Raw genomic sequence first — 26,691 nt, forward strand, 5'->3', positions numbered from 1 at the left:
GCCCCAGTGCTGGTGGAGTTCTAGGATCTATCAATAGTAGATTTAACGTGATAGTAAATCTAAAAGTAATTTTCTTGCTGACTGTTTCATTAGTTTAGTTAATATGCTACAATTGGCTTGACAGTGGCAGAGTGAGGAGGAAACAGCCGGGGGATGGTTGTGATTTTGTTGGTTCTGACACAGTATTAAATGACTCGAAAGAGGAGAAAGGGTGAAAGGAGGAGGGAATAATGCTGACTTTGGAGGAAAAGGAAAGCTTGCTTCTTTTTGTTTGGGTAATATTTGGCTCCTCAAGATCTTAAAGTTGTAAAGCTGGCCAAAGAAATTTAAGCAAGTGTTACCCCTTGGTCTTCCCACTGAAACCTGCCAGAGCCCTGGAGGTGCTGAGGAGTTTATTTGGAAGCAGTCCTGTGTTTTGGAGCTACTAGTATTTCAGCAAAGTAATTTCTCTTATTTTTTTTTCCTCGTTTCAATTCCTCCCCTATTTTGCTAATTTACTCTTCATAAAATCTCCTGATTTCCACAGGGAATGTAGCTTTCAAAACAACACCAAATTGTAAAACCAAAACAGAGTACTTCTCTGATTTCCTTGGCACTGCATTGCTTGTGTAGGACTTAATTTGATTTTTCTCTGATTCTCACAGACTGACAATAGAAGATTGACAAATATTTGATATTTTCATTATTTCCTGGAACTTTCCCATGCTGTATCTCCAGGCAATTTGAACACAGTGATTAAAGATGATACAAGGCTGAGGATTTCTGATAATAGCCACCATTAGATTTTCCATGCATCAGCTTTTTTCTTAGTGCAATCCAAAGTAGACATGTGTTCACAGATCTCTTTTGGAATGTTCCATCCATTAGATTTCATGGACCACAAGCATCAATAGATATGGATTGCATGTTCTGAGGCAGAGCACTCTGTCCTTGTGTGATCTGTGATCATCAGTCAGTTCTCTCAGGCCATAAATTCCATCAGGACTGCACTTTTTTGCCCTTTTAATCAGGCTGTGGAGCACAGAACGAACAAGCTCCATGTTTTTATCAACAGCAAAATTTAAATGTGAAGCTCTTACTGGAAAATTTGATATTCATCGCTGGAAAAATAGACCCTTGGGAAAGTGCAAGGATAACATGAGTTTGCAGGGTCCAGTTCTGAGCACACGTAGGGGATGTGTTGGCTGAAACAGGGACATATATTTTTTCCATTCATTACCAGCTCTGTAGGTTTTGTATCTTGATTGGAATTGGTTCAGTTGCATAGGAAAGCTCTTAGGGATTAAGTAAATGGGCCCATATCCCACGAGCAGACTTATGTGCCTCTCATATTCTTGTCCTGATGGATGCTTTGGTGCAAAGTGTTAAAATCATTGCTACTCAAGCAAGGAAGAATTTCACCAGCAACTTCAATGAAGTCATTTTTATTAATGTATGAAATATGGAAAGGGCCTTAGGGACAGGGTGCAGTTAGTCCTTTGACATACTGTACTTATGTTGGCTGACTTTTCTTTCTTCCCATACTGAACTGTAGTTTATCCTTAACCTTTCTTTTCCATGGATTGGCGACCAGTATTCGGAATAATTTGATGAATGGGAGTTAAATGTGTTTTGATTGCTTTCCATGGTCTGTCTCATTTCTAAACCAGGATGATACAACTGACTGGAGGAATCCCCTCCTGTACTGAGGATAGAAAGCTGGTTTAATTAGTATGAACAAGGCAGAATGCAAAGGTGGTTTCTTCCCTGCATCTGGAGGATATTCTTTTGTATTTTTCACACCCTAAAGTTCTGCATTTTGCCATTGCAGCATTTATACTGGAGATGTGGAAATCCTTGTAATATCAAATAATGATGCCTCTTATCATTTTAATAGGGGTTGTTTCTACAAGGGTGTGGATAATGATATATTTGTTGGCAGGAGATGAGTTCTCTGCAGGACAGGGGAGAGAAAGACTGTCAAAAGTATTACTGAATACTTACTCTTGTAGACAGAAATGCATGTGATTCCTGAATAAACCAGAGGTAATTCCCTGTGCTTGTGCAAAACAGAACCAGCTCAGCAATAAGGTCCATTAGTCACAATTACCAGCTGGTAAGTGGGGGTGAGGCTGAGTTTCCATGAACACAAGTCATTCCAGGGACTGGTATTCTCTGCTCTGAGAAAGTTCCTCCAGAGTGCAATAGCCCTGGTGTTGTCTATCTGCAATAATGTAAAATAGTTGCTAAATTGCAGCCTGTAGAGAAAGTGTTGAATTTTGCCTGTTTCAGGATGAATTCTCAGAATCCTGTTGTTCGGGGGTTTTTTCAGAAGAGAAAAAGAAAAGCATAAAAAAATTAGGTGACCAAGGAGAAGTGGGTCTAAGTCTTGTTCCCCAGAGCGTGTCATGTCAGCCCTAACGCTGGTGTTCTGCTGCTGGAAGGGGACAAGGTGCTGGTGTTGTGTCCATCCCCGTCTGCAAATATTCCTTGGATGGAAAGAGTGTTCCAGAAAGTGGTGCCATTCATTTAAATCTTCAGAGTTTTTTAAACCTTTGTCTAATGGAAGGCTGTGTGCTCAAGACAGTGTGTTTTCAGCTGCGTAAAGCAATGTATAGAAATATTTCAAGTTCTATTTCCAGACCTGTCAAAGTACATGGCAGTGACTTTGCTTAAGCCCAAGCTGAGTATCCGTGTGCTGATCCCTCTGTCCTAGGCTTACAATCTATCTTGCCCCAAGGGGGGAGGCACAAAGCTCTCAGAGTATATCTCCAGGCTTTTCCAGAGCAAAAGCTGGTGAGGATGGAGGCATCAGAAGGGAAGGGGCAGTGCTCTTTGAGGGGCTGAGGATATTTCCGCAATCTTTATCTTCTGGATCTTGAGAAATGCTGCTTTCATAAAACCTTGTTGAGTTTGAAGAATGGACTAATCATGTTAGAAATTACTCTCAGCCTCCTCCACACATAGTTTCTTTGAGGCTGCTTGACTGCGGAAAATCTTTGACTGATCTTTTAATTAAAAGCTCTTTTTTTTTTTACCAAGGAGTTGAAGCTCTTCCTGCTTTGAAGTGGGCAATGTTTTATAGATAAACATCTCATTATGTTACGAGCTTTCTTCTCTCCCCTTCTGTCTCATTTCTTTTCTTGATGTGTCTCCTCCTGTGTTGATAGTTTTAATGATTTCAGCCCCGTTCCCAGTGTCAGGACAGCGCTGATCGGCTCCCTTGGTGCTGTGCTGGGCAGGGCTGAAGCTCTGGATGAGCTGTGGAAATTAAACTGCAGTCCTCTCCCCACCCCCTCACAGAAGCAGGCTGGAAATGACCATAAAACTGGGTTTATTATGTGGCCATCACGTTTCAGTAAACAAAAGTCAGTTGTAACACCAGTGCAATGCAAACTGGTTGTTAAGCATTAAGCAAACAATTTGGGGGAAAAAAAAAAGGCCTCTAGATTTTAAGAACCTCCTTTCATGTTTCCATTTTTTAGCCCTTTTCCCCATTCTTACTGGTTTAGTAGGGTTTGAGAATTCGTGAGGGAAGAAGTTACTTTGGCTCAGTCAGCCCTGGCCTTTTGGGAGTGTGGGGCAGCATTCCTGCATGGGAGGGCTCAGGTCATGGATTCCTTGTACATTCCCTCCACAGCAGTGCTGTGTAAAGGCATTTTCTGCTGCTCTGTTCCTCTGGGGTGGCTCAGCTCCCTCTGTGGTACTTGCTGAAGTGTTTGTGGGAAGGACAGTGAATTAAATCATGACCCACCTCGAACAAAGAAAGGAAAAGGGGGATAAAGCCCCATGCAGATATCTTTATAGCCATGATATCTTTATAGTTCCATGATTCAATCCACAGTGTGCCCTCAAAGTTACAGGTTGAATAAATTAGCTTTCTGGTTGTGAAAATGTTGATATTAAGCATTTCCCCACGGTAAAATTGCTTTTTGGTAATCCTTCATGCTCATAAAGAGGTGTCATATCGATTTTGATGGTTAGAGGAGTGATCTGATCCACAGCACATAATGTGTCTGGAAAGAGCAGGATTCTTCATACTTTTCTTTCCAATTGGATTCTTGGACCAGGAGATTTTAGGAAAGTCCTTCATTAACTTCCAACCACAGATCATATTTAGTTGTGTTCCTCCACAGGGCGGTTACAATGGTTGTCACATCTACATCTACTCGCTGATGGCCATTATTAGCTGAGTTTATATGGTTAGATTTAGAGTTGGTTTTTTGTTTGTTTGCTTTTTAATTTCCTGTACTTCTCGAAACACTCAACACTGGTATTCTATTTATTATAATTGTATTTTCCAGAAATGGCAGTACAGCTGTTCTGTCACCACTGTGAACCCGGTAAGGGCCGAGTGCTGAAGTTCTGGGCTAGATTAGCTGGGAAGCTGCTTTCTGAGCCGAAGAGAATTATCTGCTTGTCTGCAAGTTAGAATCAAGGAAAATCCTGGGATTCTTGCTCTAGCTAGTGGTCATTTATCTCAGGAATATTCCTAGTACAGCCATATGAGTTGACACATTAGTTTTCTGCCTTTATCTCAGAGCAAATCCACTGCTTTTCCTGATCAGCACCTTCTGTGGGAATGTGTTAGTAAACCCCAAGGATGTCCCCCAAACCACCTTCTGGACAGCAGAAGCCTCAGAATTAGCAGATAGGAAAACAAAGGAAGCTCCAAACTTAGTAAGTTTGGAGATCAAACTGAAACCAGTAACCAGATCAAACTGAAAATCCCTTATTTCTGTGAAACACCAGTGGTTTTGTCTCTGTCCACAGAAAGATTGGCATTTGTGGATATTCTTCTCAGGCTTTTGTCTAAAAAACCACCAGAATAGAGTTTGGCTTAAAACTCATTTTGCTGGAGGTATGAGATGATTATACCTGATCTCATCTCGTTTTTACAGGTGCATGGGCAGGAAATGTTCCAGAACAAACAAAATCAGGAAATATCAGAGTACACAGAAATCCCAATAATTGTGGTGTGCTAATGTCACAGGTATATAGAGCCAAGGCCCTCTTAAGGAATATAAAAATTTTTATTTTTTTTTTAAATAATGAACTGTGATGGCTGTGGAAATCATAAATTTGGATTAAAGCAGCAAGTAGGGATAATTTATTTTTAAAAGGGAAAATTCTCTTTTTTCTGTAACTTTCACCAGATTAATTTTGAGATAATGCTGCACACTGAAAGTTTTAGTCATTCTTTTGTGGGGATTAGACAAGGGGTATAGTTTGTAGGTGACTAAAGGTTTTGGCAGGCCCACTGGCGTTAACAGTTCCCAAAAAAGTAGTGTTGAGTTTACCATTCCAGCAAGTGTAGGATATAGGGTTTCTCTGAACATTTGCTCTGGATGGCTGGGTGTTTGTTATGCCAGGTTGCTGGGTACTCCAGAAATCCGAAGCAGCCAGGGGTGGATTGCCGTGACACTCGTCATCTGCACCCGTGCTGGCAGACATGGTCATTCCATGGGGTTTTGTATCCCTCTTTTCAGAGGGGAACTCTTGGTGCCAGGGTTTTATGGAACAGTGAAGCCCCTTGGATGCTTCTTGGCTGTTGAGCAGAGTCCTGTGTTTGTGGAGCCAAGACTGGCCATGCCAGTGAGGGGCTCGTGCCTGGGGCAGTTCTTGCCTCAACAGGCTTTGCAGATGCATCTTTGAGCCCTGGACTTCTGAGCAAAACTTCCCTCTCACAGTACAGCCTCCACTGCATTTGTGCTGGGTATAAAATTTTATTTGAGACAGGCATATCCAGGCTTGAGTTTTCAATTGAGACTTAACAAACCTTCAGGAAACTCAAGTAAACAGCTAAGAAATGCTTGGAGGAACTCTTTTGTATGGACACTGGCAAGTCTCTCAGGGTAAAGAGATTTTAACTACTCCTGCTGTTATTCAGAGAGGAATTGTATGTGAACAGGGCCATAAAGAGCAGAGAAAGTCAGCTGAAATTCACAGTGAGACTTTGTGAACAGGGTTTTGATCAGATCTCATCTCATTTACCTTCTGAATGTGACCTTGTTTCCCCTGTAATAGCCCTGAGCTGGGACAATGTGAGCTTGAAATTCAGTTCTTGTTCTTGTGGCTGTGCTAAGAGCTTGGAACCACCAGACACTGAGTAGAGCTGATCTTTTTCTATTTGCATTTTAACATGTTTTTGGAAGAGTTAAATGTATAAGAAGGACAAGATGACAAAGTTATTGATCAGGGTGAATCCGAAAAGCTGAAAATAAAATGTTTGCAATCTTTAAGAAACTCCTTAATTGTGCAGCAGAGATTCCCTGGGTACCTTCTCTTCTAAAACAACTACTTAACTTGCTAGGGCCTTTTGTGGATTCTAAGAGTACTTGTTTAGATGCTAAAATCTGCACTAAATGGAGATGCTTCAACTATAAGGTCGTCTCTACTATTGGGTTGCATTCCTGCCATGGGAGAGTCCTTTCTAGTGGCCACCCTTCAAAAGAATTTCCTACCAGTAGTTCATCTGCAGATTTAAATTGATGACAGGTAGTTATGTCATAACTTAGTCTTTGAGTTACCAAAACAGTGCCTTTTCTTTTGTGCTTCTTGCACCCCAGATCTCTATTTTTTTATCTTCTAATTAAAACAATCAGCCAACGTTTACCAAGTGTTCAGATCAAATGTCAGTGGTCTCTGTAGTCTTACATTAGGAATTGCTCAGATCTAGATGCTTACTGCTGCTTTTTATTTGGAACCTCTGGTAGTACAGCTTTTCAAATACAGGTGTTTGTTGTTCTCTAATACTTTGTAATATAATTTTATTTCTCTTTGGTCTCTTTCACTCCATGTCAAGTATTAGCACCTGAGTTGCTTCCTTACACTTTCCACAATGATTACACAGATCAAAATCTTTGCACTAAGCCTTTTAGGTTTTTCCTTCTGGTGCATATTGTACCTATTCCACAGGCACTGTAGTCAGGCAGTCCAGACAGTCCAACAGGCCATTAAAATGATTCAGGAAAAAAGTTCATGTTTTAATTACTTTTAGTCTGTGTTTGCTAAGTGAGTAAAAGGCCTTATTTGAGCAGATGTTTCTATATAATTAGTGCTAGATTATCAAAACCACATTTGTTGTTCTGCAGCCATCTCCTTGTCTTTTCTTAAAGCTAGGTGGAGTACAAGTGAACCTTCCCAAAGAGTTGCTGACCTGTAAAGGTGTTGGCTCTATGACTAACGGTCTGCAAACAGACTAATTAATTCAGAAGAACTCTGACTGGCCAAGCCTTGGTTTGCTTTGCTTGCTGTTGCATAAAGACCAGGTAGCAGGGAGCCTTGGCTTTCTGTAGGACAACTCTAAAAGAGATGGAAAATGGTGTGTTCTCCTGTTTTTGAGGATTATCCAAAGGAGTATCCAATGCTGTGGTCACAGAAGAATGCTGACAACTAAACTGTTCAGCTCATTCCCTCTGTGTATCAAGCAGATCAAGCCATAATAACTTGTCACAGTATAACAGATTCATTCTTTATCCTGACTTTTGCCTAAGCTGATGATTGAGCAGAGGTTTTACACATTTCACTCTCAAATATGAAGTTCTAAACAGCTTAAGCAGTTTTGAAAATCACAGTAGTTGCTGATCTGTGTCTCTTGCCACCTGTATCTCTGAAAATCCAGCCTTCTGCATCCAGTCCCACTCTCAGTTCAACCCCCAAGAAGCTGATTCAGACCTTCCTCATGAGTTGATTTAGTTATCTGCATCTGTTCAGTATTTGTTACCGAGTTGCTGTTGGCATGCCTGGAAGTTTAAGGATAGGAGCACTAATGTGCACAGCAGGATGTGTGTGGGGATTTTGGCTCTGTGTAGGTTTTGTATGAAGTAGCCCAGCCCTTACCAACAGGTAAGGGTTGTTGTATCTGCCCTCCTTCTCAGGTTTGCTTTTTCTCCATGCCACCATGAAAACAGTGTGGTTCCTGTTAATTAGGATATCAGAATATCTCTGGTCAGCAGGGAAGTTGTTTTTTAACTGTTTCATTTGCTTAATCAAAGGAAAAAAGGGGCAGGGGAAAATAGGGCGTTTCAATAAAGCAGATGTGTGCTCTGAAAGCTTTTAATGAAAAAGTACTTTAAAGGAGTAAAGTGTACAGCACTCCTTCCTCTGTGCTGTACAGTCATCATTTCCCAAAGGACATTCCTAGCTCACTCTTAATCAGTCTCGGTATCAATCTCAGGATCAATGTTGGAGCAGGGTGAAGATGATCTGCCCAGTCCCCTGGGCTTTCAGTTAAGCTTTGAGCTCTTAGTGGCTTATCTGCCTTTGGAAAATGGATTTTAAGCACCAAGTTAATTAGGTTCTTAAAAACATTACTCTGAGTTGACAAAAGAAGTCAGAAAACACGTATTGCAGGAACCACTTTTCTGTCTGAGCCTTGGAAGTTCTGTTCAGGTGACAAAATTTATTAAAACATCTTGGCACATGGAAACAGAATTCCAGAATAAAGGAAGAACCGCACTCTCCTGTTGGCAGGGAGGCTGTTAGCCCATCATTTCTTGTTGTGATCTTTTTTGTTTCACTGTCCTTTTCTAAGGTGGATTTAAGGGTGACAAAAGACACAAGGCAGTGAATTTGCTGATGTGTTGGAAGTGCAGGATCGGGAATGAGAGAGCTGTAACAGCCCTCCTGGAGCAGCAGATCATCACAAGAGGACAAACTTGTCTGCAGGCAACAGTTTGCCTTTCTGAGATGTATGACTTGAACATTGCAGAGTCCTATGAATAGCTTTCTTTTATTTCTTGATATCCTGCCCTTGCAGTTCAGATAAGGTATCCATTGTTGAAAAACATCACAGCAAAGCTGCATCTGTCTCCATGCTTTAGTCTTACATGACTGAAATGCTTTCTGAGGTGACTCGGTGATCGGTGCTTAAATTACATAGATGGGCTCTCCATGCAGGAGGCTTAGTACCTGCTTAAACTATGGAACAGTGAATTACTAACCTGGAATTCTAAATATGTGTAAGAACAAAATGTGTTTTTATTGTTCATTGCTTAAGAGTTGACAGGATTAAAATTGAGGAAGAACGTTTACAATGGAACATTCCCTCTTAGTTCTGTCTGTGGAACAGCAGAAGGCCGTGGCATTAACCTTTGGGTTATTAATATGTTGATGGAGGGAAGGATTAAGAAAAGAGCAGGCTGTGGGACACAAATGGCACAAAGGCCAGAGGCAAATAATTTTGTATTGACCCCAGTTCTAAAAAATAGATTGGAAGCAGAAATCAGAACATTTGCAAAGGTGTTTCTGCAGTCAGACGTAGTCTTCCAACTGAGATTATTCCTCTGCTCTGGGACTGGAGAAGCAGGTACTTGAACTATTTAATTTACTTGACTCCTAATTATATTAATGTCAAGGCCAGTGTTTTACTGCAGTGATATGTGCTATCAGAGTCCATGGAATGTGAAGGCAGGTAAACATGGAATCTTCATTCCACCGTGTCACGCGTGTCCCCCCCGGGACTGGCGAAATGTTCGTCTCCTGCTCTCCCTCACCCTGCTCTCACTGTAATTACTTTGGCTGCACTGCAGGGGTGTCACTTCTGAACAACAATCCCAGGTGTTTCACCTTGGAGGATTGGGAAGTGTTTTTCTCCATTCCATAGTCCGTTTCTCCGGGTTGCGGATGTTCCTGTGGGAGCTGATGCGGGAGGTGCTGAGAGCTCAGGACAAAAATAGATCATAATGTGGAAAAACTGAAGAGTGATCCCGATCCTTCCTTCTGTGAAAAACATTGTAGGCGTGCTGAAAATGGGATTAACATGGTGAAAGGTCATCAGGAGGGCTCAACTTTTATCTCATTAAAGTAATACTCTGGCTTTTGACACCGGTGGAAAGTCAGGGAGTGCTCCCTGGCAGCAAGTGGCCATGGGCTCCCAGTCCTAATCCTGACTTCCCGTGACCTTGGGTGAGGTATTTCATTTCTCTCTGCTTTCCTGTCTTGTAACGTAAACTTAATTATGTGTTTCAGAGGATTTGAGTTAAATAGCTGTTAATTTTAAAGCACTTGGAAAATTATACATGTATATACGTGTATATACGTGTTTCACTGTAATGCCTCACATGTGAGTAGTCTGGCTGATGCTGAAAATGGAGCAGTTCTTCCTGGGTGCCAAGGTGAGGAAGGTGGTGATGAGGTGACCTCAGCCTGAACAAAACAGCTTTTCAGGCAGTCACTCTCAATGGAGTAATTCAGGAGTAATTCCCAAAATTACTCCTGAAGTGGGGGAACACAAGCTGAGCCCATTAGCAGAGTGGTTGTGGGACTGGGAGCACAGGAGGTTTGGTGTGGTGCAAAGGGAATGAGAGATACATTGACAGTTGGAGGGTAGCTTGGATATCTTGGATATCTGGATATCTTGGATAGCTTGGATATCTGGAACGGTGGGACAGAGGTTGTGCTCAAAGATGGCAAGAACAGAGTTGAGCTAAAAGCTTGGGCAGGGTGGATGAGCAGTGTAAACAGGAATGAGGTGCCAAAGCACCATTTTGACCAAACAGAAAGGTATTCAATGGTTTGTTTTTTTTTTTCTGGAATGTCTCCATCAAGATGCAGGGCTCTTTGTTTTTCTCTTCCCTGCTCAAAACCAGCAGCACTTTCCAGGAAGTGAAGATCTGTGTGATTCCAGCCACTTTAGGCAGCAGCAGCATAAATCAAGGCTGTGTTGAGCCCTGCAGCCTGGTAGGCACATGTCTGTCTGGGGTCTCCCACAGACCATCACCAGGGTGGGGGCACAGTTAATCAGGTCACCAGGGTGACTGGCACAACCCTAAATGCAGTTCCTGCATACGGATGCCCCGGGCTGTGGGGTTGGCAGCTTCACTGGTGACTGCTACACTGCTCAACTCCAAGGTCGTTCAGAGCGGGAGTTGCCCATAAAATAGCCATTAAAGTAGTGTTTATACTTAATTTGGTGTTTTGTGATCAACATATGCATTTAGAACTATTTCTTTTCCGGGATCCTTTTTAGTATTACATGGCACTTATGGAGAGCGGAGTGAGGAAAATACCTAAGCCCTTCTATGGCATGAAAAAAACAGGTTGGTTAATGGTTATTGATGGATAGCAAATGCTTTGTGATTTATGGCAGAACAAGTCAGCAGAGCGTGGAGTCTTGCAAAACACGAGACACGTTGAGTAAGCTCAGAGCCTGCACTGGTTGGCCAACTGGTGAAGTACAGATAATCCCAGTTAAATATCATTAATTGTTATCCCTGTGTATATGTTTTCCATTGTTCAGGATCATGTTGCAGTTGTCATCTGGTGATGATTAGAAGCACGCTGGTGTGGCTACCAGAAGTGCTTCATTTCTGTTAGGAAAAGGTGGTTTTCCCAGTACCACAAGATTTGCACTAGTGTGTAATAGCATCATTATTTCTTGTAATGTATAGGATGCTGCCCAGTCAGCATTGTCCACTATTATATAATACTAGTCAGTCATGTGCTGGCCAGATGAGAGTCATGTTATTGCACTGGTTTGAGCACTGAAAAAAGAAGAGTTCTTTGAAGCACTTGTTTTGTCGTGATTTTTTTAAATAACAGTAGAAGACCCTCTCAGATGGAATACAAGTACAGGACACCTACAGAATGCTTCAGATCACCCCTTAGGCTCCATCTGTGGCCATTTATAATGTGTATTTTATGTATTAAATCTGTAGTATGACTACAGCCTGTGTGAGTACTGGTGCTCTACACTGGACCCTCATCCTGGTCTGTGGTCAGGGTGCACTCGGATGCTCTGACACCTGGGGTTCCCCTGAGCCTCTCAGGGGGAAGGAGCTGTGCTGAGCTGGGATTTCTCCACTGGAAGTGACACTTCACATCAGGGTCCTTTCAATTTTCCTCTTGTCCTTCATCTCACAGCATTTGCTGCACCAACAGCACGAGCTTTGCTCGTGTGCTGAGCTCGGCTGGAATAGGGTTTCCGGGTGCCAGATGCTGGCAGTGGGGTTTGGGAATGTGATGAGTGGTGAGCCGGAGGGGCCTCCAGCTCTGACAAGATCTGGAGTTGCCCCAGCAGCCACTGGAGCTGCAGTGGGAGAACTCCCATCCCGGAGCTGAGCCGTCCCCTCCAGCTGTAGATGACTAACTGAAGCTGTGTGGGCCGCTGGCTGTCCCTGTATCTCTTCCCTTAAACACTGGAGCCTTTGTCTCTGGCCTTATCGTGCCCCTGCCCTGACAGAGCCTCTCTGTGCTCTCCTGCCAGCGCTGCGCTGGGTTCAGGGGGCTTTTCTTCAGCTGCTCTTTGTCTCCGGGTGTTTATTGTGCTGCTGCAGAGTGTGTGTGTTTGGGAGGGAGGAGGAGGGGCTCCTGTTTGTGTGGGCTTTATAAACCCAGTGCATTCTTCAAAAGAGATGCTGAGCAAACCGGGTGGTGTTAATATTAACCCCTCAGTGCCCTGCATTGCTGCAGCGAGAAAAATGCTGTGGGAGGGTTATGAAGTTGCTGTGTAAGGCAGGGAGGCTGCTTCCCCTTTGGCTTAATGCCCTTTGATTTTCTGTGGATGGTGCACATGTGCACCAGGCAAAGACCCTCCCAAATCAGGAGAGATGAAATTGATTCTAGGAGTCCTTCTGGAACTTGTTTTTATTGCAAACACTGTCTCACTGACCCCTTCTGTTTGCAGAACTCTCCCTTGCATCCTGTTTATGTGGCTTCATTGTACCATATCCCCAAACTTTATGGCCCTGTGCTTTATGGCTTTGCCTTTTGAATAAGGTACTGAACGCAGGATTTTCTTAAATTCACAGTTGCCACTTGCAGTGGCATATGATACCTTCCCTTTGAACCAGCTTCTTTTCTTTAACCAGCTTGTTAAAACTTCCATGGTTTGGATGGCTCCTGTGTCTTCAGTGCCCATGGTCACACATTTCAGGAGGGCTTTAAAAAATGAAGATCAGCAACTCATAAACTTTATTTCCTTTATAATCACACAGTGCTTTGCACTGTTGATTGGTGGGAAAGAGAACCCCAACCAACAACTAAACAGAACAGTGTCAACTCTCTAACCTCCTTTTGCTCTTCCTCTGTAAGAGGATGGGAATGTATTACATGGAAAATATCTCTGTGAAGAGACAGAAGAGAAGCTGCAGCATCACAATTGTCTTAGTGTTGGAATTGCCATAGAGAGTTTTATATTTCACTGAGTCTGTGGTCAGCATAAATGTTTCAGCCCTTTTTTATATTATGATCTGCCTAAATGCAAATAGTTTTATGTGTCATAAAAATACTTTTTTTTCCAGATACATTATCTTTTCTTAAATTAACTGACATTTTCCCCAGAAATCAGTAGAATTAGATTAAGCATTTTACAAAGTACTGTAAAGAATCTTTACTTCCAAGTAATTAATATCCTGATATTGAGGATTGTAGTTCATGTATTGCAGCATCTGTGTATTATATTATTACACTGGGAAAAAGTTAAGCAGGCTGTGTTCCTTTGCAGGGGGTAGGAAAGGAAGAAATGCAGAATAATAGGAGCTTTTGAAACATGAATCCACACAGTCATGACTAAACCTATTCAGCCACTCAGGTGGTTTTTTTCCAAGACTGCTCTAGGCTTTAGCATTGTTGTTGTGTGACTTGTTTTCTTTATGCACCAGCTCAATTAGCTTCATCTCTTCTTCTTCTTGAAGGCACAGTTTCGGCTGCAAAGCGCACAGGGATCCCAGCACCCCGGGAAATCTCATCCTCTGTCTCCAGGGAGAGAGCCGTGCTGCGTGGTCAAGCCAATGCCAGGAAAACACAACCCAGCCCCACCTCTTCTGGTGCACCAACTCCTACCAAACACGTGCGCCCCACCAGCAAGTCCAAGCAAGAGAGTGAAAGTGGTGACAAGGCTGTTCTGGAATCTCAGGTTAAAGAGCTCCTGGCAGAAGCAAAGACAAAAGATTCTGAAATTACCAAACTTCGCTGTGAGTTGAAGAAATGCAAAGAGAAAGGGTCCCTTAATGCTGAAGGAATGGGTGCTTCCAGCCAAAATTTAGAAACAGTATCACCTGTTGACATAGATCCATTGATACGGTCTCTTCAGGAGAAAAACAGGACTTTCCAAAAAGAGCTTGCTAGCCTGGGAGAAGAAAACCGCGTCTTAAAAGAGAAATTGCTTTATCTGGAGAACTCCCCTCTGTCAGACACAACAACAAGCAGTGGAGGTGACAGCAGCCTCCCAACCCCAACTACCCAGGAGTCCAGTTTTGGAAGCCCATCCAAAAATGCATCGAGAGGTGAAGTGGAGGAGCGCAGGCAGCACGTGAACGAGGGTGCCCTGCGCAATTCTGGTTCTTCCAGCAGTGATGTAACTAAAGCTTCCCTGTCCCCTGATGCATCTGATTTTGAGCACATAGCAGATGTACCTTCCAGGCCAACATCTGCCAACAGCAACCACTTCAAAGGTTCCAAATGCTCCACTGCAGGAAGTTCTCCAAACAATATTAGCGACCTCTCTGTTGCGTCCCTTACAGAGAGAATACAAAAAATGGAGGAGAATCACCACAGCACAGCAGAAGAATTACAAGCCACTTTGCAGGAGCTGTCGGACCAACAGCAAATGGTGCAGGAGCTGACAACAGAAAATGAGAAGTTAGTGGAGGAGAAGGCTCTCCTGGAGACTTCCTTCCGTCAGCACAGAGATAGAGCAGAACAGCTGAGCCAGGAGAACGAGAAGCTGATGACTCTCCTCCAAGAGCGATCCAAGAATGAAGAAAGCAGAGCTCAGGAGGGGAAGGTCCTCGAACTGGAACAGAAATGTGCAGAAGTTCTTGAAAAAGCACAATTTGAAAGAGAGAAACTGCTCAACATTCAGCAGCAGTTAACCAGCAGCCTGCGAAGCCTGGAAAGGGAACATCAGGATGCCCAGCAGGTGATTAAAAGCCTGAGAGAAGAAAACGAGAAGCTGCTTAAACTTGTAGAGGTGGAACAGCAGAGCAACAGCACAGCGACAAAAAGTCTGGAGGACTGTAAAATTGCCTTGGAAGGTCTGAAAATTGAGAATGGCTCTCTCAAAACTCAGCTGGAGAATGAGAAACAAAAGGCTGCAGAAATCAACGTGATGGGCTGTGCCCCTGATGACTCAGAGGTGCAGGAGATGCTCAAAGTGGCCCACGCAGAAAAGGCTCAGTTAGAAGCTTCTTGCACTGAGCTTAAACAAGAGCTGCTGAAGGCAAACAGTGAACTAAAGCACATGCAGGGCCTGCTGTCTAAGGTAAAGCAGTAACAGCTGTAAAACAGAATGATTGTTTCTGTCCTTCCATAAATAGGTAATTATTGGTCTTCAGATTGCTGTCGAACCATGGATTATAAACTTCCAGGATTTAAATTACATGAATTAGTTTTGAATGGAAGCTGGGGTCGTATGGTGTTGTCTCAGTTGCTGCTGCTGTGTGCATATTTTCCCAGGAGTAACTGTTAATGTAGCTGTATTTATAAATTCAAAACTATTTTGTCCTAATATCTTCTGCAGAATTGACTCTTTTAATAAGTAGAGTTGTGTTTATCAAAATTGGAGCAAAGAACAGGTCAATAAAAAATTACTTTGATATTGTGTGAACAAATGTTAGTGTAAATCACTTGCTAATTAGATGGAGAGAAGGGCATGAGTAGTTAGCAGTGAATATTAAATTCTGAATAATTAATCATAATTAATTAGCAGTGAACTGTGGATGTCATTGATCATGAGAACACAAGGATCTGAGCTAATTAACTTCTGAGTTAATGCTTAGAGAAACTGGTAGTTACAGCAGTATGACTAATGTTGCAGCATCAAGCTCCAGATGAGATTATTTTCATAAAACTAAAATAACTTTTACAAAACTGAGAAATACTCTATTTTGGGATAGGTAAAATAATGGCAAAAAAAATTTAAAAAGATTGATTTTAGAACAATTTTCCTCTACCTCATTTAGTAGTTTGTAGCTTTGCTCCAAACAAGTTTACCTCAGTTATTATTTTCATTTTCTGTGGATATTCAGAAGGGAGCTGCAATGTGAGGCATCATACAACAAGTGTTAATAAAGCACAGGCCAGTGATTGTGTCCCACTGCTGCAGAAAGAGTGATAGTGTGTGCAGTCCTTCCTGTATGGGGAAGGGATCATGAGGAGAATGATAAAATTGGCTGCAGAGGAAGAGAGCATTGCCAAAAAGCACCTCCATGATGTGAGTGATTTAGAAAATCCAGATGTCCTTTCAGCTTAAATAGGTGACCACAGCAAATGGAGTTAGTAGAGGAAGCTCCCAAGTGCTTTCTGGAGCTGCAGCTCATGAAGAATAAATGAAAAACTGCTGAGTGCTCAGACTCTGGACCAAACTTTTATTGCTTGGTTTGGAAACCACAGATTTCCTCCTTTTTACTCTTCCTTTCCCTCGAATTAAGCTGTTTTGAATCATTGGCTACTTGTGACACCCAGACAAGACCACAGGCTTCTGTAAGGCTGCCCTTCACTCAGGCTGTGCCAGTGCTGCTCACTGAATTGGCAGCCTGCACCTTTTTTGTACTCAGAGAGCTCCCCCCAAACCTGGAAGCATTGATCCGTGGGCCTGAGCCAACAAACTGAAGTGCAGCAGATTCCCCCTTCAGTAATTCCAGATGTCCTATATCCAGAAATATACTTATCTGCAGTAGCTGGCTCTGCATGTTTTCACAGTCCATTGAAAATGCACATGGTAGAAGCAGCAAACTGTTGGTGTGGATGAACTGATCCTGATCTTGGCCCTAAGGCAGTGATATCACTTTCATAATGTGATACATAAATAGATGTGGAGCTTTCCGGGAATATAATTCCTCTCTGTTCATTAAGTACAGAGACTGGTTTGGAATTATGGTCATCATATAGAAAATTTAATTTCCTTTGCAGCATCTCATTTTATCATCTCCATTACCAGGGAAGAAAACTGACATTCATAGCTCATCTGTGTTTCCTGAGGCTGTTTCATGTACACAATGCTTAGAACACAGGTTCAGTTCTGAAGTCCATGAGATGCCCAGTAAAGCCTCTAATGAGTGATATCTCTTAAGGAATAAAGACAGACTTGCATCTTTGTTTCCTCCCTTCCAGGCTGAGAATGAGTATGGTCAGCTGAAGGAGGTGTGTGACCGGCAGGCTGAGCAACTGAGCAGAACCAGCCAGAAACTGCAGGAAAAAACATCAGAGAATGAAGCAGATATAAAAAACCTGAAGGAGACCATTTTCGAGTTGGAAGACCAGGTGGAACAACATCGTGCTATAAAACTTCACAATAACCAGCTCATCAGTGACTTAGAAAGTAGGTGGAGCTCAAAAAGAAGGATTTAAATTAACTTATTCGGGGGGCTCAGTTATGGCTGCAACAGGGAGGAGGAAGCATGTCCTTTACTAGTATTCCAATTTTGGCTGTTCCCTTCTGTTCATGCACAAAAGTACTATTTTAACAGTTAGTGCTATAGATGTAATATTAGAGACAGTCTCCAAGCTCCGTTCTTCAGTGAAGGAAGTATTGCCCATTCTAGAAATTGGAATTATTGGCCTTTTAAAGAGCTTTTAGGGAAAAACACAGGGAAGAGCAGTAAAATCGAGGTTGCTGTCATGTTGTGGACGAGGAGCTGCCACCTGGTGGAACGAGTGGCCCGTTCCATGTTTTAGTGTTCTCTCAATTTGGGGGATATGTGTGTGCTAAGTAAGTGAATCCACATGGGATTCTCTAAATTTCAGTCTGGTTTAATACCTGAAAATAACAACCTAGTTCAGAGATGTTTGAGTAACAAATCTACTGTTGATTCCATTCCTGATCTGTTGACACAGTGTCCTAATCTCAGTTTAGTCTATTTAGTGGCATTACTAGAAACAAAACCAAATCAGCTGCTCTGCCCTCCCTTTTTCACTTTCACTGTTGCCTTTATGTGTTTAATAATCTTTTCCCTTTTTACTGTCTTAGGTAAAGCAATGAAGCTGGAAGAACAAAAACAGGATACAGAGAGGCAGCTGAAGGCTCTGACCAAGCAAATGAAGGTAAGGCTTAAGCTCCAGGACAAAGCTAAGCTGAGCTTTTATTGCAGTACTAGATATAAGAGAAGTGTTGTGTTTTCCTAGAAGAAGTGTAGAAATTTCTTTCTACATCCTTTCTACATTCTCTTCTCTTTGTAGTTCCATTGGAGTGGAAGGCTTAGAATCAGCTTCTGTGGCAGTGTTTGCAGTACTATAAAGAGGCAAATGTTTATTTTGACCTCAGCATCATCTTGAGTTGTGGTGAAATCCTGGTCACTTGTGATGACTGAAAGAGAGATCAGTAACTAAAGTGCTCAGCTCAAGTGGGTGCATTTTTACAGCAAACACTTTGGGGTTGTAACTGCTCTTTGTAGGAAGATGCAGAGGAGTGGAGGCGTTTCCAGGCTGACCTGCAGACTGCAGTGGTTGTGGCCAACGACATTAAGTGTGAAGCTCAGCAGGAGCTCCGTGTGGTGAAGAGGAAGCTGCAGGAGGAAGAGGAGAAGAGTGCCAGGCTGCAAAAGGAGCTGGATGAAGTGAAGGGCAGCAACAGGTTGGTTATTTACCAAGGCTGAGATGTGATCTCTGTGAGTGCTAACACGCATGCAAACAGTGCTTTGTCAGTAACTAGTCATTGGCTTGGACGTGCATGTTGTCTGTCTATAACTCTTCTGGCAGATTTTGTTGTCTCTTATTCTAAGATGTTTCTGTTCTTTTTCTATCTGACAACCTAGTTCTGTCAACAAGGGCTGTGAGGGTTTTAATCAGCGAATACTAATTAATAACAACTGCCTCTGATAGTTTTGTTCTCAGTCTGGTACTGCCCTGTGTGTTGTTGCCTTCATAGCTCTCTGTGCAGCTGTATTAAAGCATCTGTGGAAAGATGGGTTGGGCACAGATATTCCATGGAACATCCAGAAGAGAACAACTTGACCTGAGAGAAGTCAATGAAGAAAGACAAAATAACACAAGCAGTTGTCCTGTGTATCAGAAATGTGTGCCAAGTCAATTTTAATCCTTTAGATTTTCCATTTAATCTCTCTCCTGGTAAATTTATGGCCACTGGCAGAATGGCCACAAGAACATAGTGAATCCTGTCATTTCTTTCAGGTGGAGTAGCAACCCAGCTTTATGTTGCACATATTTGCTCACTGTTTTCCATTCAGGAGTTTCCACAGCAGCTGTGCAGTAGATGGGACTAAAAACATGGGAGAGCTTTTGTGCGGAGGTGTATGGATCAGAATTCCTGGATTGAAGAAACAGAAATACTTCATTTCAGAAAATAAAGGAATGTATTTAAGCTCCAGTTTCATTATCAGAGTCCCAAGTGGATGCAAAAAAAAGCTATTACAGACTATGTGTTCAGACAAAATGATTACCAGACAGTACTTGAGTTCTGGGCTCTGTTTCCATTCCTAATTTGTTCCTAACGAAATTTCTCTTGTTTAAAGCAGGGTCCCTATATGAGGATGGGGAGTCATATTCATACAGCTTCCTGTCTTTATTCTTTTAGTTTTTAATCTGAAGATGTATTTGATAGTAGTTAAAATGAATAGAAGATGACCTGCTAATTTGCAAACTGGGATGTTCATCTTCCATGTTTAAGGAATGTGGCTGCACTGGAAGCCTCAACTTCAAATACTGCTTTTTAAATTGGAAACATGGAATCCATACATACGTAGTTCCAGAAGGAGATATGCAGACATGTATTTAATTATGTCAGTTTGGGCATTTGTGTGTCCCTCTCTGTCACACACACAGATCTGTCTGTCTCTGTGTCATGTTGACTCTCTGTATAGCTTGCTTTGAGTATTGCATTGGTCATGGAGCTAGATATGCTGTCTGCAGTGGGCAATGTTTATTCTCTTTCAAAGACAGGTATTCAAACCAAATTTTGCATCTATCAGTAAAACTAATTTGACTCGGAGTGTGCAAAATTTCTGTACTGAGTGGTATGGAGAACAAAATGAAGCCTATGTAAGTCATTGTCTAAACAAAGCAGTGATCAGCAGCTAAGCACTGACATTTTAAAGCTTTACTGACTTATGAAACAAATTCCTGAAGTCACCAAAGCTCCTGCTGAGAGCCAGTTCTACACTCCCACATATTTTTGCATTCCTGAGGTCACTGTCTTCCCCAGCACCTCAGCTTCTGTCACCCAGGAAGGTCTGGGGATATTCTCATCATTGCTTTTTAATCAGCTTCCTCAAATGCCACTGCTCAGAATCAGCGGTCGATTTTGGTACCTGTGGTGATTTTGATGCATGCTCAGCACTGGTGGAAACAGTTTGTAGCATGATACCTTAACACAGTCTGTAAAGTATCCCTCCTGTTTGCTAATGCTGAGCAGCTGCACGCTCAGCTGAGTATCTGGCAGTCCCTAGTGAAAGTTTCCTGTCTGATTTTTAAGCTCTTATTGGAAAATGTACCTTCCAAAGAGCTTGCTACTCAAAGGTTTTTGGCAAAATCTCAGCCATCTCTTGAGGGTCATTAGACTCCACCTCATAAATTCATCTTGAAGCCAGTTTATCTCCTATGACATCCTGCCATTTTAATGTTTGCCTGTGGCTGCCTGAGTTCCTGCCTCCAAGTTTGATTTCACCGTTACATTCTTCTAATCAGACAAAAAGTCATTTTTGGTTTAGGAACAGCCAAAGAACTTGCAGAAAAAACCCTGATGAGGTCATCAGTGTTCATCTGAATGAAGGTAAGAGCCTCCCAAAGGCATCTCTAACACAGATTAAATGTCTAATTCTATGACTAAGAATGTTGGGGGGGAGGTTACACCAGCATCAGCCAAATAGAATAAGGAAGAAAAGAGTTAGCTTATCCCAAGTTAATATTGATTGAAACCTAAAAATTGTTTCACCTATGCTTCAGACAGCCTTCTGTGATACTTACATCCTAATTAATATTATTTCTCTGCAGTAAAATGTAAAACAATCCACTGTTGTGTAACTGTCTTCTCACAGGTAGTGGAAATGGAAGTTAGTCTCCATCCTTGGAGGTTTTCAAGACCAGACAGGATAAGATCCTGAGTAAAAGTTTCAAGGTCTTGCTTTGACTCTTTCCCTTCAAGTTTTCAAAATGATTTTGGCACTAGAACATTGTGCCTCAAATCAAGAACATGGAGGGAGGACAGTTGGGCTGGGAGCAGTACTTAGAAAACAGAGAAGTTAAATCTGTAATTACATGAGTGACTTCTTAGAATTTCTAATAAAAGAATTAACCAGATCTTCAAACGGAAGCCTAAACTGAAGGTTGTGATGTATCCCACTAATTTGCTTCTGTTTTTCTTCCTGAAGTCTCAAATGCCACAGCATGGCAGTGTCACATGCTTTTCTCCTGGAAATGAGCTTGTACTCTGTGTATTAAACCCTGCTGTCAGTCTGTATGTGCTGATGTGCTGCTCATTTGTGCCTGTGTTTGCAGCTGTTCTGTCTTACAGAGATTTGATAGTTCATTCTGCTCTCACTCAGAGTAACGAGAACTTCAGAGCAGGGTCCTTGAAGGAGCATTGGTTTGCTCTAGTTAGTGACTCAAGAGTTGTTTGGTGGGGGATTTTGGGGTTTGTTAGGGAGTTCTTGGTGGTTTTTTTTCCACTGGATGAGATTATTCCATCCCCTTCAGTGTTTCTGAAACAGAAACTGTGGCTGAGGTAGAGCAACCCTAGTTGCCTGGGATGGGTTCATGTACCCATTTTGAATGAATAGTCCTGATTAGAGGAGAGAAAGCCAGGAACACTGCCATCCCTGTCCTTCAAGATTGATTCCCTGGCCTTAAATAATATATTTCTTCCTTTCTGACCAACATAGATTGGGGTTTTTTGTTTTGTATTTTGTATTGTTGTTGCTCATCACGTCCCAAAGCCAAGTTAATGGGGTGTTAAGGCACTCCTTTAGCTGTTCTATCAACACCATGGGCATTTTCCCCTCTCCCCTTTATTTATGGGATGATGTAAAATGGAGAACTGTACCTCAAGGTGGGCATTGTGTTGGTTTATGACCTCCCCAAATGTTGTCTGTCTCTCCATAGGTGCCTGATCTCTACCAGCTAACACAGCCCTGAAGGGATGCACAGCCAGGCCTGTGAGACACTGCAGGACTTGCCTTCAACTCGCAGCTGAAAAAGGGAAGTTTCAATTCGAGAAAGCACCTCTGGTTTTTTTATTACCCTGCAAAAGTCAAGTGTATTGCAAAGTGTGAATGCTCAGGTCCACCTCTTCCCCATGGGCAAGAGCCTCTCTCTTTGTTTCAGAAGGCTTCTCTCTCCAGAAGACTCCATGAGGCAGAAGAAGTTTTGAATTAGTCTAAAGCCAACTAAGCCATAAGAAGTAATCACAGAGATTTGGGGATCTGAAATAACTGAGAGCTTTTTTTGGAGCTGTTTTCCTTGAAACAGACATTTGAACCTGCCGTTTTAAGCTTAAGCAAAAATAAAACTGAGTGCGTATGTCTAATTTGTAAAATTTAATGGGCATACACCTGAGTTCTCCATATAGTGTTATATTCTGTGACCTGTCTCCGTGTGCCTAAATACATGCACGAGTACAGATCACATGCACAGGCACACAAACTCGGCAGTAGGTCACTGAAATCCAGCAGGAAAACCGAAGAGAAACATGAAGTTGCTCAGTATCAGCTGCTTTGGTGGTTTCGGGTTTTTACTCTTGTATTGACAAGGCACTCGCCACTGGGTGGCACATCTGACCCGGTGGTGTGTTAGGGAGGGGTGGTGCCCACGGAGCGTGTCCTGCTCTGACCTTCACAGAGAATGTTCCGTGAGAGGTTTGTCCTGGCCATAAGAACTGCAGATGGAGAGATCAGAAGGAAAAGAATCGAACATATCAGGCCCCTAGTAAATACCTTCTCAGAAGGGAGTTGTTCTCATGCCTTTAACTCAGGTGAAGTATATGATGATCAGGGAGAACTCGAAGTTCAGCTTTGCAACCGGACACACCTGGAGAGAGCTTTCTTTGGACGCTAAGGAAAAACTCAGAAGTCACCATCTCTATCAGGAGACTATCAGGATTCATTCCAGGACTGGAATTTCACGTTTTGGCTGTGGGATTTCTGTCCTTTCCTTCTGGATGTGAAGACCTAGCAAGGGCCTGGTCTTGGAGCAGGCTGAGCTAGTAGAGAATCCTGTGGGATGTCCTGGCTTTGGCGTGGCCTCCACCTTTGTGCCGTGCTGCTGGAGTGTATGCCTACATGCACACTTGTGTTGCCTTTCTTTCTTTTCTGTGCTGGCAGGTGTTGAATGTTGTTTTTTATGTTTAAGAAATATATATTGAAGTGCCAAATAAATGTTTAAGTGTCTGGAATTGTCTGCTGCCCGCCCTTGGCCTCTCTTCTGTGCATCAGTAGCTGTGTGTCTCTACTTTGTATCCCTTGGAGTTCAGGAGGAGTCACAAGAATGACAGGAACTGTGACAAAGACTAGATTGTGGAGTAATTATTTCTGCAAATATGGTCCTGTGGTCCTTGGGCACCTGTAGCAAAGTCACTGAGTAGTTCAGAAATTTCACAAACACATGAAGGCTGAGTTTGCCAAAAATCTGTACATTAAGCACAGAAGGACTTTCACCTTGTTGTTAGTCAGTTGTCCACATATTTCAAACTGAGAAAACAAGGAGACTAACTCTTGCTAATAAAGAAAAGCTCCCTGCATCTACTTCTCTCACCAGTGAATGAAGGGAACTCAGCAGTGGTTTTGTGAAAGGGATGCACGTTTGAATTCCTTTGTGGCTACAGTGCTCTGCTTCCTCCTGGAGCTGCTCCACTTCAGCCAGCTGCACTTGCAGTATTTGTCTGTGTGAACCATTCATTCTTGTTTCAAGGGAAGCATACAGCAGTAGATGACATTTAGCTCAAATCCGTCACTTTTGTAGCAGAGCTTGTGTAGTCCCCTTGGATGGCCTAAGCTCTGCTAAGCTGAATAAATTCTGTGTATAAGGAGGAGTCATTTTGGGGTTGAAGTCATGGCTTGTCATTAATCTTTCTAATTTGTGTTCTCCTATACTGTCCCCCTGAATTAGTTTCCTGCTGCAAGTTAAGCTCTTACTCTTCTGCTTCTCTATTAAGAAACCCATATCTGTACACATACATGCATCCCCTTACCATACAGAATTCTTTTTAAAGTTGAAATGTGCTCACCAAATTTCATAGCTCTCCATTGCTTGTTGGCTGGCTTGTGTGGTTTTAGTTGCAGCAAATGGATCTCAGCACTATGTTTCCTGCCTTCTCTGCCGAGGTTTACAGATTGCAAGGTTTGCAGAGGCCTCAGTTTTCTGTTGTGATTGTGTTTAATCAAGGAGGTTGTTTCAGGCTGCCTATTACAAATATACAGACTGAAGATTACGGGAAGCATCCTGACAAAATAGAAACTACTTGTAGCTCCAGCACTCAAATCTCCACAATTACTCTGTACAATGGCAGAATAATGGCACGTGAATTCTCAGTGGACTCTTCTGTGGCACAGCACAGGGACTGGTCTGGTTACTCAAAGTTTATTTAACATCTTTGCATCCTTTTGTAGTCAAAGGCTAGACTGAGGAGGCTAATCTGTGATGTCTGAGCTGTTCTCAGAGTTCAGTCCTAACCAGTGATGGCTGCTTAGAGCATACCTCTGCCTTGCTTTATTCTTGAGGTTTACCACTTGGCCTACAGGCATTTACCATTTGTTTCTTACTCATATGCTCCACAAACTTTGTGCATGCCCTTTCTACCTTTAGAACTCTTGTACAGTGACCTATATAATTCTTGAAAGTGTAATAGATTGCATTGGGTGGTTTGCAATCTTGAGGCAGAAATTTATCCTTCCTCCATACTTTACTAGAAGCAGGACTCCTTTAGCTTTTGTGGCTTGTGTAACTAAGCTGTCACCTGCTGATTTGTTGGTTGTGCTTTATGAAGCAACAGGACAAAATTTAAAGGCTGAAACTTAAAAGCAAAACACTGGCTCCCTCAGAGCTCCGTGAATCTTATCCAATCTGCCTTTCCTCCTTATTGGATTAAATGGAGAATGGAATTGAAATGGCTTTTTCTCTGGCCATCTGCCTCTGCAGGCTCTCCTGGCACACAAGGAGCTCGAATGAATTAGCAAAGAAATAGCCAATGTCTGCTTAAAGACAGCACCTCCTTAAGCTCTGCCAGAAATAGAAACTTGAGTCACTCTTATTCTCTTATTCATTGACACCCTTTAGCCCTTTGCATTTTATAGACTCTGGTGGCTAAAGGGAAAGAATAAAGCTCTGGCTTCTATTTTTAGCTCACAGGAGTTACTCAGCCCCATAGGCACTTTATGGATGGACTCCTCCAGCCTTCTTATGGAATCATTTCTGGCTTTGTGTTCACGTAGCTCTTGGTGTGTAACATAAAAACAGGGCAATGTGGTGATAGCTCAGAACCTGCAGATCAGCAGCTCATGTGCAGGTTCTGAGCAGGTGGGAGATCGGGAAAGTAAAGTACAAATAATCTCTTTTTACATGACTAGACTTTGTTATCTGCTTGAAGCTTTCCTAAACTAAAGCTAGGTGATTACACTCAGAGTTTACCTGAGAGCTACCAGGTAAGTACAGTGTCAACACTGAGCAATGTCAGTTGGATCTGTAAAATACAGGACTAGAAGTAGCACTTTATGATTTTATTTGCTATTTAAGACCACAGCTGTGGTCTTTCCTGGATGAACTCCTGTAAGTCCAACACCTAATCTCAACTTCAAAATGTCTTTTCAGTGAAGTAACTTAATTATCCTTCCTGTTAAAATATAAAACTTATTTTTATTTTGAGGGTTTTTTTCTTCATTCCAGCCATTGGATTTTGGCATTCTTGTATCTACTAGGATGAAGCACTTAACAGTTCTCTTCCCCATGTTTGTGGTTACAGGTTGTGATTGAAGGTTCACTTATTCAGCAGATGTTGTCGTTGATAAGTCAGAGTTTTTATTCTGAAGTATATTTTATGCTTTTTGTCTGAACTCTGTACAATTACTTATTTTATTTTCAATTATGGTATTTTAACTGGTAACAGTTACTCCAGCAGTGGTCACACCAGTTAAAACCAGTATAAAATAACATCTTCCTCTTTTGTGACTTTCCTCATTATAAACTGAGGACCACAGTAGCCCCTTGGCACCTGTGCTCTACTGAAAGCCCATTTTCAGGTAATTATCAATGATTACTAAACAAACTGCTTTTTTTCTATGATAATCCTCCATCCTGTGTGAGGATTTGGAAGGAGGATGAAATGGTCAGCAATGCAGAAAGGTTTGTTAGACTCAGTGATGTAACATTTGCCAGGCACTGCAAGACAAGGACACGGATATTCCAAGGAGTGGGTCCAGGTTCTGGGCACTGCAGTAAGAGAGGCACATCGTTGGATTTGCCTCACTATGAAGATCTCTAATCTCTGCTTGCACTTCCCTCTTGCCCCTGACTTGGATGTGGTTTCTGCCTTGCAGGCTGACAGCTGAAGAGGTGGAATCTCTGGAGTCAGAGACAGCCAGCCGCTGGCAAGGAGTCTGCCTCAGCAGAGCATCTCCCACCCCGCCAGAGTCTGCAGCCACTGTGAAGTCACTGATAAAGTCATTTGACTTGGGATGCTCAGGTATTTGAACACTGTGTTTTGTATTAAAAAAAAATTTCTAGCAGTGAGCAGGTGACTGCTTCTTGCTTCTGAGTGGATGTTTTCTGTCAGTGCTTGGTACGTAAATACTCTCTCAGGGGTGTCACTACGCCGTGGTTCCCTGTTCT

The 26,691-nt window shown here is 42.4% G+C and overlaps 1 protein-coding gene across 8 annotated transcripts in view; it reads left to right on the forward strand.

The window, feature by feature from the left end:
* SPECC1 (sperm antigen with calponin homology and coiled-coil domains 1) overlaps positions 1-26,691 on the forward strand; it is a 91,377-nt gene that overhangs the window by 39,579 nt on the left and 25,107 nt on the right. For 4 of the 8 annotated variants that reach the window (XM_064677463.1, XM_064677464.1, XM_064677462.1 and 1 more), the window contains 5 exons: positions 13,617-15,184; positions 17,035-17,242; positions 17,891-17,964; positions 18,315-18,493; positions 26,400-26,545. In XM_064677463.1, coding sequence (XP_064533533.1) covers positions 13,617-15,184; positions 17,035-17,242; positions 17,891-17,964; positions 18,315-18,493; positions 26,400-26,545 — 2,175 coding nt within the window. The other 4 variants (XM_064677468.1, XM_064677466.1, XM_064677469.1 and 1 more) reach the window with 4 other exon arrangements.

This window comes from Pseudopipra pipra, chromosome 21 (assembly GCF_036250125.1).
Source record: "Pseudopipra pipra isolate bDixPip1 chromosome 21, bDixPip1.hap1, whole genome shotgun sequence".
Classification (NCBI taxonomy): Eukaryota; Metazoa; Chordata; class Aves; order Passeriformes; family Pipridae; genus Pseudopipra; species Pseudopipra pipra.